Genomic DNA, 19,355 nt, shown 5'->3' on the forward strand with positions numbered 1-19,355 from the left:
TATATATATATATATATATATATATATATATATATATATATATATGTGTGTGTGTAATCGTATTGTATGTGAATGAATTTATTTAAACATGAGTTTTCTTGAATGTTAGGGTTTTTGGTCATGGGCTTTCGTTTGACCGTCTCCACGCCCATGCAACAATATTGGAGAAGGAATTTTGCTTTTTATTTTTTTTTAATTACAAAAAGAACTCTTCTCCTCTTTTTCTTTCCATCTTCTTTTAGTCTTTCCCTCTTCCACACTTCAACGCTTGATGGGAAAATTTAAAACAAAACTATAACTCAAATACTTTCATCTTTTCTTGTGATGATCCAACGATGAAAACGAGTATCTCAAATGCTCAAACTACCTCCATTTTTGCTCTCTGTAAAAGTTCAGTATCAAGATGTATAGTCTCTTGATGGTTGCTTAGTTGATACATAACACTAGCTTCAAGGGTTCTCGATCAATTAATGAAGCTTGAAGGTTGGTTGATAGGGATTCGATGGTTGCTTGATAAGGACTCAAGTAAGTTATGCTAATTCGACTAACTTTTAAATGGCCGTTTACCCAAATGTTTACCCGGTAAAGTGCTTACCGATAGGATTCAACATTATAATTTATTTTGATACGTAAGATTTTAGTATATCAAAACGTATCGAATGCAACAAGTTACTGGGTACCCAGGTAAGAGTCGTCATCCTTACTTACCGGGTAAGACTCTATATCATTTTCATTGTTCTTACCCGGTAAGATTTTTTGCCCTTCTCATGTTCATCCGATAAGGAAATTTATCCGATAAACACTTAACAAGTAAGTGCTTAGTAGGCCCTAAGTGTTTTTCGAGTAATGTTCATGAAGAAGCACGACATGTTAAGTACTATTCCTTTCCTTGAAATCGATTTGTCATTCGTGGAATAACAAAGGTGCTTGCGTCTTTGGTGGTATCGGGCCATCAATATGCAATAAGTATTTTACAATTTTCATTTTTTTATTAACATAGATATCTAACCTGTTATTCGAGTCGACTAATCCTAGGATAACCACCCACTCAGAGTCACTAGAGTTGAACCTCTGTGGTCACAAATGAATTTTTTATTCATCCTTGGATTCGAACGCTGAGCCCTGCAGACATTTTTGACCTTTTAAACCGATCTGACACGTGGTTAATTTTCATTTTTTGTGTTTAGTCTCGTGCACGAGCAACTAGCGTGCTCCTATTATCAATTTGATCTGAAATTCTATTGATCGATGAAGGAGGTAAACTTGTCAAGTATTCCGGAAATACTTTTGGAAATTCACTTACAACCGGAATGTTCTCGATCTTACACTTTTCTTTCTTCGTATCAATCACATAGGCGAGAAAACACACCATTTATGTGCATACCTCCGAGCTTTTAAGACAGAAATAAGGCTGGAACAATGATCTCGCCTATCACCGTAGATTATAACCGGTCCCTTTTCCCAATAAATTCATATGTATCATTTTGTTATTACAGTTTATGTTGGCTTGGTTTTTAAACCATTCCATACCCACTATCACTTCAAATTCCCATAACGACATAGAGAATAATTGAATGGGTACCTCACACCCTTCTACTGTTATTAAACAGTCATCAAAAACTTCCTTGACCGAAACTTCACTGTCATTTGCCGTTCCTACCATTAGAACATCATCTAACACCTTAGATTTTAAACATGCACATCCAACAAATGAAGGCGACATAAAAGAACGATTTGCACTAGAATCAAATAAAACTTTGGCATATACTGAATTAACGAAGAATGTACCTGTCACCACTTGTGGGTTCTCTTCAGCTTCTCCCTTTTTCATCTGAAACGCTCGTCCCCTCATCAATACTTCTCTACGTCTTACCTCCTCACGCCCACCAGGAACATTTCGATTAATCATTGGCCCCCAACTAGATTGACTTCCCCCAAAATACCCAGATCCTTGTCCTTTCGCTTGTGGACAGTTATAATTAATATGGTTAGGAGAATTACATGTATAACATCGTCTTACTGTCTATAGTCTTTGGCTAGATGACCGAATTCTTGACATTTGTAACACCTTCGAGGGTCAGTATTACATTCCCCTTGATGAACTTTATGGTATCGATTACACGGTCTCTCAGTAAATCATTGTGTCGGATGATTTCGAAATCCAACAAACTGAGGTCTATGAAAATCAGTTACTATCGCCTCCCTTTTTTCTCTTTTCCCCGGCCTTTTCTTGCGGTTGCTGATTGTTATCCAGTTCTAGAATTTCAGCAGCATCAACCACTGATTGAAATGTAACCAGATTTCTGGAGATTACATATTTCTTGAGGTTGGGCTCCAAGCCCCAGATATACTTTTTCACCTTGTTGCTTTCATTAGCCACATACGCTTCCGCAAAACGAGACTGTTCCATGAATATTTCAGTACACTGTCGGACCGACATGCTACCTTTTTCCAACCGAAGAAAATTGTTTTCTAGCTTTAGCATTGCGACTTCAGGACAATACTGCTCTTTAAATTTTTCAGCAAAATCCTCCCAAGACATTATGTCTAGAATTTAAGATCATCAAAATTTCCCACCAATATAAAGCACTTGACTGCAATCTTGACACAACAAACATTACTTTGTCTCCTTTCGCACTCTTACTTGTCTCTAAACTCAACTCTGTTTCCTTGAGCCAACACATTACTTTAACAGGGTTGCATTCACCAGAAAACGTAGGAGGTTTGCAGGCCAAAAACATCTTAATATCACCTCTTTTTGTACAGCTGAAGAGGTAGGTGGTACAAATGTGGTTGCCACCGGTGTACTTGCCCCAATTTCTTTATTAAAATTTGGATTTTCCATTCTTTCTAGGTTATGCTGAACAAAATTCCCTAGCAAAGCTACCAAATTACTTTGAAGTTTTCTCAATTCTACTGCTAGCATCTCCCAAGTAATAAACCCAGGATTGGGATCACAACCTCTGCCCCTAGTTCTGCCCCCGACCTCTACTTGAAGTTGAACTTTCTTGTATGGACATTTCTTGTTCCACAGGAATTTCCCGTTGCATACCTCTTCCTCTACCTCGGTCCTGGCCTCGACCTCTTGTTTCTATTGTAGCCATTGCTTATGGATTTACTCCAGTGTTTGAAATTCCTCTTCTCCGCCCTCTACCACAACTCGCAGACATTCCCGCAGACATGCCCTCACACGTACAGGATGATCTGCCATTTTTTTCTAATACTCTTAACTGCAACAGTAAACACATATACAATTAATCACATATCTAAATATAATAAAATGTTCAAGTTAAGACAATCACCTGTAAACTTATGATTACATTGGCATTATGTAATTTAAATCTACCGCACTTTCCGTCACTCTAGATCTAATTATATTTAACACATTCCTAGGTTCGAAATCCCAATGAATCCTATTATCGAATGGTTAACGCATCTAATTTAAGTCTAAGTACAAGGAAATACCTAGATCTCTTAAACCAGGGCTCTGATACCAACTATAATAACTTCCCAAGCAAAAACACACCATTCCAACCAAACGCTTATATAAGATAGCATATATGTCTATAAGATAACACAAATTTGTTTACATACAATAAATCAAATCAAAACTATACAACGTGAATGATCTCCAACAAGAGCTGATTTAACAAAATTAAAGGTAAGACAAATGTCCATCAAATTTTCCCCTTGCCTTTATTTTCTGCTCCGTGCTGCCCTGCAAAATAAATTTTTAACAACTGAGGGTTAGACCGAAAGGTCTAGTGAGTGAATTCACTCATATAACATTTTATACATTCATAAAAGTTTAATAATAAATTCAATCCAGATATCAGGTATTAAAAACTGTACAACTGTCCTGCCATCCATCAAAGATAAATCTACCAATCATCGCAGTTGTCCCGCCATCCATCATAAATATCCTGCCAATTATCGTAACTGTTTCACCATCTATCACTGGTACCCTACTACCTATCGCGGTTGACCCACCATCTATACGCAGGTAACTTATCAATTATCGCGCCTGTCCAGCCATCTATCACAGGTACCCCGCTAACTCTCGCGGTTGATCCGCCATCTATTTGCAGGTACCTTATCAACTATCGCGGCTTCCCCGCCCTCTAACACAGATGCCCCACCAGATATGTATATATATATATATAATGCATAAACGTAATAATTTAACATCGGGAAATATTCACGAAGATTAATAACTGGTTGAATATTCTCTTTGGACAATATAGGGCCGAGGACTGCCCTCATCGGACAACCCCTGGGCGATATATGCCCTCATCAGACAACACTTGAGTGATGAGACGCCCTCACCGAAAAACACTTGGGCGATGAAAGCCCTCACCGGACAACACTTGGGCGATGAAAGCCCTCACCGGACAACACTTGGGCGATGAAAGCCCTCACCGGACAACATTTGAGCGATGAAAGCCCTCACCGGACAACACTTCGGCGGTGAAACGCCCTCACCGGTAAACACTTAATCCAACAAGACTATAAACGATAAATACTCAATCCGGACAAGGCTTTGGGCGATGAACACCTAATCCAATTGATGCCTTGTCCGGCAAAGGTCCTTATCAGACAGCACTATGTCCGATAACAGTCCTCATCGGACAACACTATGTCCGATAAGATCCTCATCGAACAACACTTAAATAATAACCAGTCCTTAACGGATCATGCATATGAATTAGAACAAAAAGGGTAAACTTAACACTTCTATCATATAACACAATAACTACTAAAARTGRTATAAACAGATTCATCAAAATAGTGTAAAACTCACCTCAAAGAATGTTAGCCGAAACCAAACCTTACTGAATATATTCAGTTCTTTTTAGCTCTTCAAGGAAATTCCTTATATCAAAGCAAAAACCAAAAACCTCTCCCTTTTTCACAACCAAAACTTTATATACCTTTTAACAGATGAGGCAGGTGCATGGCCCATGTGACTAGACATAAAAACTCACCTAATTGGACCTAAATTATGAATCCAGAAGGACGTGAACTATTTTATACCATAAATCCCTCAACTTTCAACAACTGTCAAATTTAACCCCTGAATTTTCCGTTGATAAAATAACTTCGAAATCCGACCAACTACGATATAAAACCAAATATTACACCTATATATAGGGGCCTAATCAAATGAGAACTGTTTTGTTTGTGATAACTGTGAGATCCAGAATCAACTACAAATCAAATGTTAAATTAGGAAATTAATAATTTTGGTAATTTTAACTTAAAATATTAATTTAGGGCATTTTAGGGATTTTATAAATATCCTCCTTCATCTCTCCTCTTTCCTTTCTCTGGCGAATCTTATTTGGCGAATATTTTCATCTATATGCAGGTACCTTATCAATTATTGCAGTTGTCCCGCCATCCATCACAGGTACCCTGCTAACTCTCGCGGTTGATCCGCCATCTATTTGCAGTTACCTTATCAACTATCGCGGCTTCCCCTCCCTCTAAGACAGATACCCCACCAGATATGTATGTATATATATATATATAATGCATAAACATAATAATTTAACATCGGGAAATATTCACGAAGAATAATAACTGGTTGAATATTCTCTTTGGACAATATAGGGCCGAGGACTGCCCTCATCGGACAACCCTTGGGCGATATATGCCCTCATCGGACAGTACTTGAGCGATGAGACGCCCTCACCGGACAACACTTGGGCGATGAAAGCCCTCACAGGATAACACTTATGCGATGAAAGCCCTTACCAGACAACACTTCGGCGATCAAAGCCCTCATTGGACAACCCTTGGGCGATGAGATTCCCTCACCGGACAACACTTGGGCGATGAAAGCCCTCACCGGACAACAGTGGGGTGATGAAACGCCCTCATCGGTCAACACTTAATCTGGTAAGACTATAAACGATAAATACTCAATCCGAGAAACGCTTTAGGCGATGAACACCTAATCTGATTGATGCCTTGTCCGGGAAAGGTCCTTATCAGACAGCGCTATGTCCGATAACAGTCCTCATCGGACAACACTATGTCCGATAAGATCCTCATCGGACAACACTTAAATAATAACCAGTCCTTAACGGATCATGCATATGAATTAGAACAAAAAGGGTAAACTTAACACTTCTATCATATAACACAATAACTACTAAAARTGDTATAAACAGATTCATCAAAATAGTGTAAAACTCACCTCAAATAATGTTAGCCGAAACCAAACCTTACTGAATATGTTCAGTTCTTTTTAGCTCTTCAAGGAAATTCCTTATATCAATGCAAAAACCAAAAACCTCTCACCATAACTTTATATACCTTTTAACAGATGAGGCGGGTGCATGGCCCATGTGACCAGACATAAAAACTCACCTAATTGGACCTAAATTATGAATTCAGAAGGAGGTGAACTATTTTATACCATAAATCCCTCAATTTCCAACAACTGTCAAATTTAACCCCTGAATTTTCCGTATAAAATAACTAATCCTACCAACTGTCTCACGAAAAACCTTTGGTCTCACATGAACCCAACCCTATATATATATATATACACACACACACACACATACATATATATAGATAGTTTATGGTAATTGTGAGGTCCAATATAAGCCAATCATTTCAGGTAATTAATATTATTTACTAAAATAAAACAAAGGGTAAATTAGTAAATTTTACAACTTATAAAACCCTAAACGTTAAATGTGGAATTTGAAACTCCAAATAAATTTGGTCGGTCGTTTCTTCATCCTCCCTTAGTACCCACTTCGAAAAGCTCCACATGCTTCACCGATCTCAACCAGTCTTGCCGCCTGATCTCAACCATTCTTGTTGTCGATCTCAACCATTCTTGCCGCTGATCTCAACCATTCTACGCCGACCTCAACCATCTCCATCTCAACGGCGACGTTGAATGGAGAGCAGCACAAATCTGGCTTCTGCCATAAACTCTGTTGCATCTCAACTAGTTCGATGGCTTCTTCAATCGAGAAAAACAACCCTGATCGGTTTCGATTATTCATATATGCACAGATCTGGTTTCTGCACACCTAGATCGGTTTCAGTTTTTGGTTTTTGCACAGATCTCGTTTTAGATCAGATACGTAACCATATCTTGCCGGAAATGTAATGCATATATCGACGGAGATGTAACCCAGATATCATTGGAGATGTAACGTCGTATATGTAAGGTTTTTGTTAATTTATATAAAATGCTACTCTGACAGTCAAAATTGTGACCTCAAATGATGTTAATTTATATACTAAAGGTATATCATAGAACATGTTTGGTTGTGGAATGGATTTGCGGTGCTATGTAAAAAATGATATGATATATAATATTAATTTAGAAGTAATTATTGAATGATTTTACATATAGGAATACTCGAAAAAACGATTTTATACGAATCATTAGTATATATGTTTTGAATTCAATGTTATTTCTGATGATACATACAACTTGAATTTTTTTTTCGTACTTATCAAAAGCCCCTTTTTAAATCTCGTCCAAGGCTTATAAAATATCAAGAACAAGACGGTAATATGTACAATTCTTTTATATATAGAAAAAGTAACAAATTAATTCAAGAACAATAACATGAACATCTTATTCTTATATCATTTTACTTAAAAATCAAAAAATAATACATAATGTTCTTAAAATCCATTGCAATTAAAAAATATAAAAAAACATGAATTTCATTGAAGATTAAAAAGAAAAAGAAAAACCAAGCCACCACAAAAAATCAGAAGCATCACAAGGCTGGTTTGGTTTCTATGCGTCAAGATCCACCATCCAAAGTTTGAAGAGAGAAGAAGATGAAGTAATAAGTAAATATGAAGATGGAAATTAGGCGGCCCTATTTTTTTACAAAATAATAATTCATTTTCATAAATTTTTTTATTATAGTATCGTACTTTAAGTTTTTCTTATTACAGCAACGTATTTTCAAACTATTTTTTTATTATAACTTTGTACTTTAAAAAATTTACCCATTATCGCATTGAGTAATTTTTTGATTTGAATTTACCCATTATACCAGGTTTTCATGCTACCTCATTGTCCATGTAGGTTGTCCACATGTACTATAATGATATGTTTTTTTAATTACAACATTGTACTTTCAAAATTATATAATTATAACATCTACTGATTCTTATAAAACACTGTACTTTTAATTTTAATATTTTAGATATTTTATATGTTATTTGATAAATATGTTAAATGAATTAAAAAAGTTTTAAATTATTTATTAATATATTAATATTAATGAAACTAGTAAAGACGACTTATTTCGCTAATATTTTTTTTAAAAATATGTGTTTTTAAAAAAAAAGAAAATAAGAAGTGTTCATTTTTTTATCAAAAAAAATATTATCTTTTGAAGAATATATGATATTTCTTCAGAAACTTTTACTTGACGTATAAATTTGTTAAATTAACTATATTTTTTGAAATATTTATTAATATAACAATATTAAAAAATTATAGAACACAATTTATTTTATTAACATTTTAGAGATAACTTTAAAAGATATGTATTTTTTTGAACAACATAAAATAAGAAGTGTTACTTTTTTTTACAAACAAAATATATCTCAAAAATAATGTAGCATATTTATTTAAGAAATATTTTACTCTAAAATATTTAAATTACATGCAACTTAATAATAAAAGTCAAAAAAATTAAATGTTTTTTTAAATCATAACAATGAAAAATGAATCACTAATAATAATTTGAAATAATTTTTATATTAATTAAGTCATAAAAATGATGTGTCATTCACATCACCTCATTAAAGTCATACAAACAAAAAAAGTCAAGGGGTTAACCGGTTTAAAAGGTAACACGTTACCCATTGCTATAATGGGTAGATTTTTAAAAGTGCAATGCCTTAATAAAAAATAATTTGAAAGTAAATTGCTGTAATAAAGAAAAACAAAAATAGAATGTTATAATAAGAAAATTTATGAAAGTAGGTTGCTATTTCATGCATTTAACCCTTTTTTTTATTAACTTGGATATCCAACCTGCTATGCTAGCCGACTAATTTCAGGGCGATCACCTGCTTTGCAGATAGCTCGGAGTCACCGCATTTGAACCTCCGTGGCCACAAAGAGATTTTTATTTCTCCTTGGATTTGAACCTGGGATCTCCAGGTACTTTTGACTTTGGCAAGCTCAAACCAATCAAACACCACCCTTGTGGTTAAGACAGCTGGTTTTGGGGTTGGTTTATTTTGTTTTTTTAATACTTGTACTTATGTAACACATGCTTGTAATTTGTACATTACAAGAAAATTGTAAAAATAGGAGATAAAATGACCGAAATATCCTCACGTGCTAGCATTAATGGGCATTATGCATGGACATAGATGTAATTAGTGAAGTTGAGGGATAAGAACCGATGTTTAGGTAAACCACATGGACATTGGGATGATGAAGGAATCTTGTTCTTTCAGAGGGAGTCTCCCCAACCGATTCACATATCTTGTTTTGCCTTTTGAAAACAATCATCAGAGTTTTGTCGGAGACGATGAACGAAGACCGGAAGTGGTTTACGGGTTTCCAGAAAAGAAAGAGTTGGGTAAGACATGTGGCGTGCATTCAATGGATTAGTTTACAAAGAATTTTTTATTTTTAATTGAAAACCAGACAAAAATCAAAAAAAGACAAAAAAATTGCACCTCACTTGTAACACTAAAAGTTAAAGTTTGTTTGATTTTGCAAAACCACCATAACCGTTTTATAATATTAAAACTACAAAGATGAAAACTGTTATAACCGACAAACCGTGGGGACGAGAATTGTAGTTTACTCTAAAATGTTTAAAAAGCCATACTTCTGATTGAAAGAGATAGCTTATTAGCAATGTCATATTTTGGTATTTATACAATAACACACGTCTGGTTATTCTCATGTATGAGGGCAATACATATAGTCACACGAAGTGTATTTAACATAGGATTTTTTATATATCACATTATTAATCAATTATAATACATTATATAGACACTGAAACAAATATGATTAGAAACTATAAAGATGGTATATCATAGTAGCGCATTTATATATAGTGATTTGTTTATCTTCTTTAATCTTTACGAAAACCAAAAATCTTTTTTAAGCAACCGAGTGTGAAGAAACTTTGATCTTGATTAATAACTTATCGTTGGGACGGTGGAGATTCTCCAAGAAGGAACGAAGTGAAGAATGCAAGTGATTCGCTTGGTTTAAAAATAGGCACCGCATGACCGGCTCCTCTAAATGTCGCGAAAGTTAGTCCCTCATATTCTTGAATCCAACCACCAACCTAAACAACGAAAAAGGACACATCAAATAGCAAGACAAAGATTTACACCCGTTTTTTTTAAATAAGTCTTTTCATACATTCAAATGACATAACATAAAGTAAAACAGTTTTCATTGCATGCGAGCGTGTATAGTTCGGGGCGTAGACCTATGGCTATTTTGGTAAATTTGGAGAAAAAATGACTAAGAGGTGAAACCAACCCTGAAAATGACTATTTTAATAAATTTCACTAAAGTTTTTTAGACAAAAGAATAAGGAATACTATAAAATGAAAACCAATTATTTTCACATATTTTATTCTTTAATATAATTAATTAAATATGTAATAATTCCCAAAATGACAATAGGAAATCTAATCTCTCACTTCCATTGATTTAAATATGTGGAGATAGTCAAGACCCTCCATTACAATCACAATATGAACTCAAAAGTGAGAAGAGTATTATGAATACCTTTGTTGCATTTGTACTAATATAAATTTTATATGTAAACTTTAGTTAAAAATCAAATAAATGTTTGTGGTTAAAATAGGTATTCATGTGGTATCGGGCCTTAGGGCTCCTAGAAGCCCATGATCGAGTCAACAAGGGGTGTCATGTTTAAACGCGCACGACTTTCATTACAGGTTTCCGTTTCAGATCCACGATATATTGAATCGAGGCTTAGAACGAGGAGCACGCCCTGATAGCCTTGAAGGGTCTATGGGATTTTTTAGGCAAAAAAAAAAACATTGTTTAAACATGTTTCAAGACACTAATGGATTTTGCTATTTTTCATTTTTTTCGTTCAAGTTTTTTCCGTTTTTTTTTTTTGGGAACTCTTTATTTATATGGTCACTTGATCAACCATAGAAACTTCAACTTCCATCCAAATTCCGGGTAATATGAGTTTGAGCCTAAAGCTTAGCATTCAATTGAATCAACAAGTTTTAGAATAGTTGATTCCTGGGTATTCTTACCTTTGGTTCAGTTATCATATGGTGCATCAGGTTTTTGGGTTCTATTTAAGAGCTTTAAAAAGTTTTACCTAAATGTTTTATAAGATAATTAAGAGTTTTACCCCAATGCTTTATAAGATAATTAAGAGATTTACTGAAATGCATTATAAGATAGTACAGATTTGGGGAGCTTACCTGTTTCTGGTTGTACCAGGGCCTCCATGACCTAGTTATAGACAGTCCCAGAGAGCTTAAGCTGTATCGGGTGGACAGCACAGGGACTCTACCATCAGTATCTCCACTGTTAAGACCCAAATACACAAATGAGTTTTAATCAAATAAACAGATATTTTTGCGGAATTGACAAACAACATCACTCACTTACCTGTATACCCATATTCTAAGTTTTGCATCAATGAGTTTCTTGTATATGGGGAGAACTGAATCTATTGACTGCGACCAGCCGTTGAATATATCCATACTGCACAAAATACTGCCATAAGCATAAACTCCATGAATCTTGGTGTAAGTCTTCTCGGTTATGTGATAAATTGAGAAACATTAGAGCATCTCCAGGTTCATGACTTTGCCAAATCAAATTTCTCTTTCCTACGCATTTTATAAACTTTCTACCCGTAATCATGATTTATAAATTATAAATTAAAGTAAAAGAGTGTGGGTGAATTCATTTATTAATTGTTTATTGGTTTTGGGGCCCACATAATATGGTGGTGGAACCGGTCCACACTTTTTTCTCTCACAATAATATAAACCGGTTTCTTCCAAGCTGATGTGGCAATGTACAAGTCCAAGGCCACCCAATGAAGATGCCCTTAGCCTTTCCATTGCATTTAGGAAAGATGCTTTTATTTTCCTTCCTGTCACAAAGGACAGCTCCATAGGCTCACCCCTATCTGAGTTCCGAATACATAATCTTTTCAAACATAGTTGAAGAAAGTAGAAAGGCGTGTTGAGTACTTGCAAATGCTCCAGTTCTTGAGTTGAAGGCCGTTGCTAACATGAAGAGCCTTTTGAACCTCAGGTTTATTGTAGTAACCTTTAGCGTAATCATCAAGGCAAGGATCATAACCGCCAATTATTCGAGGCATCTAAACAAAACAAAACAAAAAAGTAAACTCCAGTTCAATTAATATAATGATAATAGAAATTCCTTTCTTTTTAGTTGTTAATTTAGTTACTTAACCAACCAAAGCCTTTCTATTGCGTATTGAAAATTAAAATATTAGACGAACGTCCAAAAAACGAATAAATAGATAATTGAAGAGAGAGAGAGAGAGAGAGAGAGCAACTTCAATTGCCAATTTATTATGTTCATAAATGATGCACCTCAGACTTAAGATCTGTTTGTTAGAAGCTTAATGAGGCTCACAACTTATTCGATTAGCTAAACATGACTGTTTGGTAGTGACTTAATAATATAGAAAATGGTTTATTCAATGAGCTTCTAGGAAGGAGCTTTATACAGAAATCAAGTTTTTTTTTTCCAGACATGCTCCTCCCACTTAAAAAACATGTTTTTTCCATCTATGAAAAAACTTTCTCAAACAAAAATATTTTTAATTTATTCAGACAGATTAATCCATACAGACAACTTTATTCACACAGCATGTAATGAAAAACCAACCAAACAGCCCCATAATCTAAGGTGAATTGCGGTTTTAAACAGGTCCTTCAAGTGTGTTTCCAACAACTCCCTTGTGGTTCCAAAGTACCCAATACACTTTTGAAGCTTTTGCATATTGTTCAAATAGCAAACATGGAATATTTGGACCTTCGAGGAGGGTGCATCTTGATTGGATGAGAAACCTCATTTTAGGTCATAAATAGTCTAGTAAGACATTGGTATTTTATGAGAAAAAACGACTTAAAGGTTTCATTCGTTCAATATAATATTTATCCATTCTTCATTTTGCTATCAATCTTTATTCATATTTGCATCAAGAGGATCCAAATAATACCTTACAAATGAGATCCACAAAATAAAATCTTAGCAACAATTGAGGTCATGGGTAAATTGTTCAGTGATGTGAATGCCAACTATTGTGTGCATGTAAAGGAAGCAAGATTATGAAGTGCTTACCATCTTAGACGTACTCTTGTTGAATACGACTTGCTTGTTTTCTGAATATGCTGAATTGGCATTACAAACCGACGTGTAGAGGCTGTAGATGTCTATCTCTTTATACTGTCGAAGAACTTCGTCCACAGCTTGGCTGCAGTTATCGTTACTCCAAGTATTGTTACTGTTGAAATCACAGGATTCTCTTATGGTTTTGTGAGTTTCATCAGATACAACAGCATGGCTCCAAGCATAGTCAACAAGACCTTTCCAATCCTCCGCATCACTTGTTTCAGGATTACCCAACTGCAGACATCCAATATGGGATCTTCAATGGTGCAAAAACGATAATGAAACATAAAACAAAAATCTCTAAAGGCCATTTACATTTTTCACTATCTAACAGGTTCATTTGTGGATCTATGATGTTATCTGGGTCCCACTGACTTAACATGTACAGAAATTAAGGACGTAATACCCACAAAATGAAGAGCATAAGGAAATGATAGTGCATGGAAATTGCTAGGAAACCACAAAAAATACCAATATTCCTTTCAGATTGATGAACAGGGAAGGGTCATTGTTTTTCTCATAAATAAGACCTGCCAATTCTGGGACATACTTTCCTGCATAAAAAATGCGAATATGTCATGCTTGAGAGTTTATAAACAGTATTTGGTGAAATGCGGCCGAAACATGCCTGCATAGCTCTCTCCCGCAATATAAAACGCCCTAGTTCGATAAGATGGGAACTTCTTGAACCAGTTATGCAGGAAAGCATAAGTGTCCTTCGCTGATATAGCATTACATTAAGCAATCAGTGCTAAACAATAGATTATCAATACATCATCTACATACATACTTGCATATATACATACATACATACAGACACATGTATCCTGTATCATATATACTAATAGCATTCAGAAGACTCACCAGTGAAGTCATCTCCGAGGTTTTCATAATCACTTGTCGTGTTGGAGTACGAAAAGCCCACTCCAACAGGAGATTCCAAGAACAACATATTGGCCTCTGCACTACCACTTAACAGATTTCAACTGATGTCCCGTTAAGGATTATATACTTGTTAAAAGAAAAAAGAAAAAAAACTAAGAAAGAAAAAATCCATGAGCATAAATGTGGGTGTGGTAAATGATACCTATATTCCATGAGTAAGGATTTAACTGAAGACTGTTTCCATCTGTACCCACAATAAACGGCCCGATCTCTTGTGTAGCTCCATATCCCACAGACGAACATCCAGGACCTGAAACACGTAACCTCATGTCACCAAAATGGACAGCAGGAGAAATCAAGCCTCAAACTAATAAATGTCCATTACTAAGTTAGTGAATTAGATATTCACAAAGAGTGACCTCCACTTGACACTATCGATTAGTAAATTATCAAGAGAATATTTTCTTTTGAAATTAGTTACTTTTCTAAAGGCTTATTTGATTGATTGGTGGGATTTAATTGAAAAAGGTAGCATCTTCACAGAGAACCTTATCATCATGAGTCCCTATCCTCTTTCACGTTATCATTCTTTAAAGTATATGTTCAGATAAAAAAAAATGGATAGATTTTGTCAAAAGGTTGTAGTGGAAATCTGAAACAAGAAGGTGACCACAATTTTTGCTTGTGAGACTGGTCATGTTCATAAGCTTCCAAAACCAACGTCTCAATATATTTTATAGGCGTCGACAAAGCAAGAAACAATGGAAAACATGAAGCAGCAAAATATAATAATACAGTTTAACACTCTTACCTCCGTTAAGCCACAACACCAATGGCTTCTCATCTGGGAGAGTCCAGGCTTCATAGAACCAATAAAACAATGCTCTTCCATTTTTTTCATTTACAGTCACATATCCAGCATAGTGTCGAAAATCTACGTTAGGCTGATGAGGCAAGTTGGTAACAAGATCTTTGTTTTGAATGTTTGATGTTTTTTCACTGGACAATTGTCCATGACTAGCAACTACAATAGTTCTCTCTGATAACAATAAAACAAGAGTTATATTCAAAAGGGACGTCATTTTAAGTATGAAATTCATAAGGAGCACAAAACAACCTGAAATACAACTTTCTTGCTAAAGGATGAAAGAAACAAAGACCCACATATCTATTTATACTTGTAGAGACACTACCAGCAACCACTAATCAAAGATGAGGAGGTAAAGGTTACAATCAGATATTAGTGAAAACGCCACGTGGAAAAGTTTTGTCTTTTGCAGAGTTAGATGCGCATGATAGTGACATAGAGCTTTTCTTGCATAAACCCTTTGTGCATGCTCCATTAATTGGAGTAGGTTGTAGGACCAGTGATCATGTGATATAATCTTAACAAAAATATTATAACACAAGTTCTCTACAACCATTGATTAACATACTTGGAACAGAATATATGCTTGGTAATTAGTATGAATCCCAAAAATGCCTTTCCAGGAAGATCTTCTAACTCTCCTTTCTGGTTTACAGTAAAAGACGAGTAGGATATTGTTTATTATTCACTGCTGACAATGGAAGTGAAAACATGGCATGTCTTCAATTCCCTTGTGGGTGGGTGGGTTGGAAGTGCACAATTGTTTTATCGGGTGAACTGAGAGACATATTGTAGTTGATCACTTTCACTTGATGAATGCATGTGGAACTGAAATAAGTACAATTTTTACTCATATTCTATGAGGAAACTTATTTTATATATTTCCTCTTTTCTGCCATATGTTGGTCAAACAACGGTTTGGTGGAGGTAGCCCAAAAGTAATTGGGTTTCACAGTTAGGATAAGGTCAAAAGTATAACTGCTTCCATGCTCCCATTAGAATCTTCTACAATAAAAAAAAAAAAACTAATGGCGCACAAAGTATAGCCTAGGCACTAAATCAAATAAAAGCATCTATATATATATAGAGGGGTGAACACGGGTTGGGTTGGGTTGGGTTGAGTTGGGCGGTTTACAACCATTTTACAACACAATCTAATTATGACGGTTTGGAAAATCTCAACTCAACTCAACTCATTCAAAAGTATAACCCAACACAATTCAACTCATTCAAAAGTATAACCCAACCCAACTCAACTCATTCAAAAGCATAACCCAACCCAACCCAACCCTTGCGAGTTGAGGCGGGTTGGGTTGGGTTGGTGGGTTAGTAGTTACCTAATTTGACGAATGAAATAATTCATAAAACTTAAGTTTATAGACCATACTATAAAGCGTCCTATCTAAAAATGTTACAATAGGTTTATAGGACGTTTTGGACGTTTCAACAAGTGTTTCAGAATGATCTTTAAATAAAATGTCGTATTAGTTATCTTATAGAAACATTTTGAGAAGTGTCCCCTAAACTCATCTATTTATAGGACATCTATGCTCACATGACACTTTTTCAAGTCATGTTGTATAAAATAACTAATACGATACTTTATTTTAAAAGCATCATAGAATTTGTTAAGACATCCAAAGCCATCCTATAAACATATTGGAACTCTTTTAGATAAGACATTTTTCTAATGTAACTCTTTAGAAACGTCATAGATTGATGGATTCGTCTATCAAATATCCATCAATATCATTTATATTTTCCAACATATCAATTTATTGTTGCTGCAAAAAAAATCAATAATTATTCTTATTAATTAGATTATTTGTCATCATTCTTTGATCGTGAATCTCTTTTGGTAACCTATACGTTTAGTTAAAATGAAACAAATATAATATCAATAAAAATTATATAAAATTTATACATTATTAATATATATATACATAATAAACACACACACACACACACACATATATATATATATATATATAATTTTATAAAAATTATATATTAGCGGCGGGTTGACGGGTTGGGCGGGTTGAGCTAGGCTTAACCCAATTTCAACCCTCCTAATTGACGGGTTAGCGGTTTGACGGGTTAGCGGTTTGGCGGGTTGGCGGTTTGGCGGGTAGACGAATTGGGTTTAATTGGGTTGTTAACGGGTTGGGTTGGACGGGTTTCGCGAGTTGACGGTTTTTTGTACACCCCTATATATACATAAGTAAGATGTTACACAATGATTAGTTCGGTCATAGCCGTGACTCGTGAGGAGTAGACTGGTTATATTTTATAAGGACTAGAAAGGTAAATAATATAACTTCAAAGATCACCAAAGAAATTGTTGATCCTCTCTCTCAGTAATTTGATGATAATCCCTTTTTCCTTTCACGTTGTATTTGTGTTTTTGTATTTTCAGTTCCAGCGATCATCACTGAGTATGTTCAGTGATCGCTGAAGAACTTGCATTGTAAATTCATCAGACACAACAATACTTCAAGAAGACAACACTTACACCAAAGAACCTTCAGCAAACGTCGAAGACTGAAACTGAAGATTAGAGACTGGCAAGTACGTGATCTGAAGCGGTATTCAGTGATTACAAGCCTGACTCCATATGTGTGAAGACTGCTCCAGCTTTAGCGAATGATGATGAGACCTCCAGGTCATTCCAGCATTCAGCGATCAAAGGAAGCTTGCTTAGCACGATTGTTGTTGTCTTGTCCTTATGCACACAAATGACAAACCCATACCCTTGCAAAAGTTAGTACGGTACAGAGCCGATTAGTCGACTCTTTGTCCACCAACTTTAGGCAAGGATGTCTGCTCAAAAATAGTGCTTTTGTACTATTCACTGTAGCAAAGGACAAGTCTTCCTCTCAAGGCTTGACACGCACTCTAAACCTACCATATCACATTAAATGTTCATTTAATGCACTGGGTATAAATAGAAGTGTTTCTTCTCCATGCAAAGTGCGCGCATCTCTCTGCTATCCTTTTCTTACTTCAAGCATCTTCTAGCTTAAGTAAAAGATCTTCCTTTTAGCAATCTCTTTTCTTGTAATTGCTAAAGATCTGTGTGTATCCAAAGATTGTTTAGATAGGTTTTCTTTACCTTATCTTTCTGCAAACAGTCTTGTAAAATCTGTATTAATCTTCTCTATCAATATATATTTTAAATTTGAAAATACTGTGTTTGTATTCATCCCCCCCCTTCTACAAACAGTTTCTATTCTTGTAGACCCTTACGGGACCAACAAGTGGTATCAGAGCAGTGTTTTCTTTCTTTCCTTGTGTTTAGCTAACTTTCTCTATTATTTTATCTTTTCTTAGATAACTTACTGCTTTTAAATGGCTTAACAAATCACAAACACATACACAGAGGATAATGGCTCTCTTGCCAAACCACCCCGGTTTATCCGTGACAATTTTAATCTCTGGAAGAACCGGATGTCCCTCTTTCTGGAAGGTGTGGATCCTGAAATTCCACACTACATAGAAAATGGACCATATATTCCATTTGCTATTGTTCCGGCTGTTCCAGCAACAGCTACGACTGTCGCGATTCATGAACGGCAGATTCCAAAGCTTCCACATCAATGGAGCGATGAGGACAAGAAGAAAATAGCTATAGACATGCGTGCTCAGTCTATAATAGCTATGTCTCTTCCTGATGAGATATATCACTCTGTGATGAAACTTAAAACTTCTAAATCCGTATGGGATACTCTTTGTGTCCAATACGAAGGAACCACTCAGGTTCAGGAGACTAGAAAGATCAACCTAGTAAAACAGTATGAAAGCTTTCTCTGTGGAAAGTCTGAGACACTGTCTGAAGTACATCAAAGATTTAATTGCCTTATTATTGATCTTAGGGCTGTCGACATGGAATACTCTAATTCTGAAACCTTGACTAAGTTTCTAGAATGCCTTCATGAGTCTTGGGATACTTTTTCCATGTGTCTCAAGATGTCAAATGACATGTCCACTCTTTCTCTTTCTACCTTATACGGGATTCTGCTTAACCATGAGCAATCTCGTCAACTGAAAAGAAATCTTTAAGAGATTCCAGGGAAATGAAAAGCTCTCCTTTAGCTTTGATCTCTGAATCTTCTTCAGTTGAAACCTCTACTCCTTTTGTCTCTTTTCTACCTCTCGTGGTCATCACAGAGATAGATTCTTCTAAGGACATTCCTG

General features: G+C 35.3%; 1 protein-coding gene across 1 annotated transcript; it reads right to left on the reverse strand.

Annotated features, from left to right (window-relative positions):
* Positions 1-10,172: 10,172 nt before the first annotated feature.
* On the reverse strand, positions 10,173-15,393 carry LOC112503911 (serine carboxypeptidase-like 31). Its single transcript, XM_025107884.1, has 10 exons — positions 15,105-15,393; positions 14,496-14,603; positions 14,273-14,368; positions 14,037-14,129; positions 13,880-13,962; positions 13,358-13,642; positions 12,235-12,365; positions 11,642-11,737; positions 11,452-11,557; positions 10,173-10,319 (listed from the first exon to the last, which is right to left on the reverse strand). Exons 1-10 carry the CDS (start codon positions 15,391-15,393, stop codon positions 10,173-10,175), a joined length of 1,434 nt encoding a protein of 477 aa, XP_024963652.1.
* Positions 15,394-19,355: the final 3,962 nt, after the last annotated feature.

Source organism: Cynara cardunculus, unplaced genomic scaffold, assembly GCF_001531365.2.
Source record: "Cynara cardunculus var. scolymus isolate 2C unplaced genomic scaffold, CcrdV1 Un_Scaffold_4120, whole genome shotgun sequence".
Taxonomy (NCBI): Eukaryota; Viridiplantae; Streptophyta; class Magnoliopsida; order Asterales; family Asteraceae; genus Cynara; species Cynara cardunculus.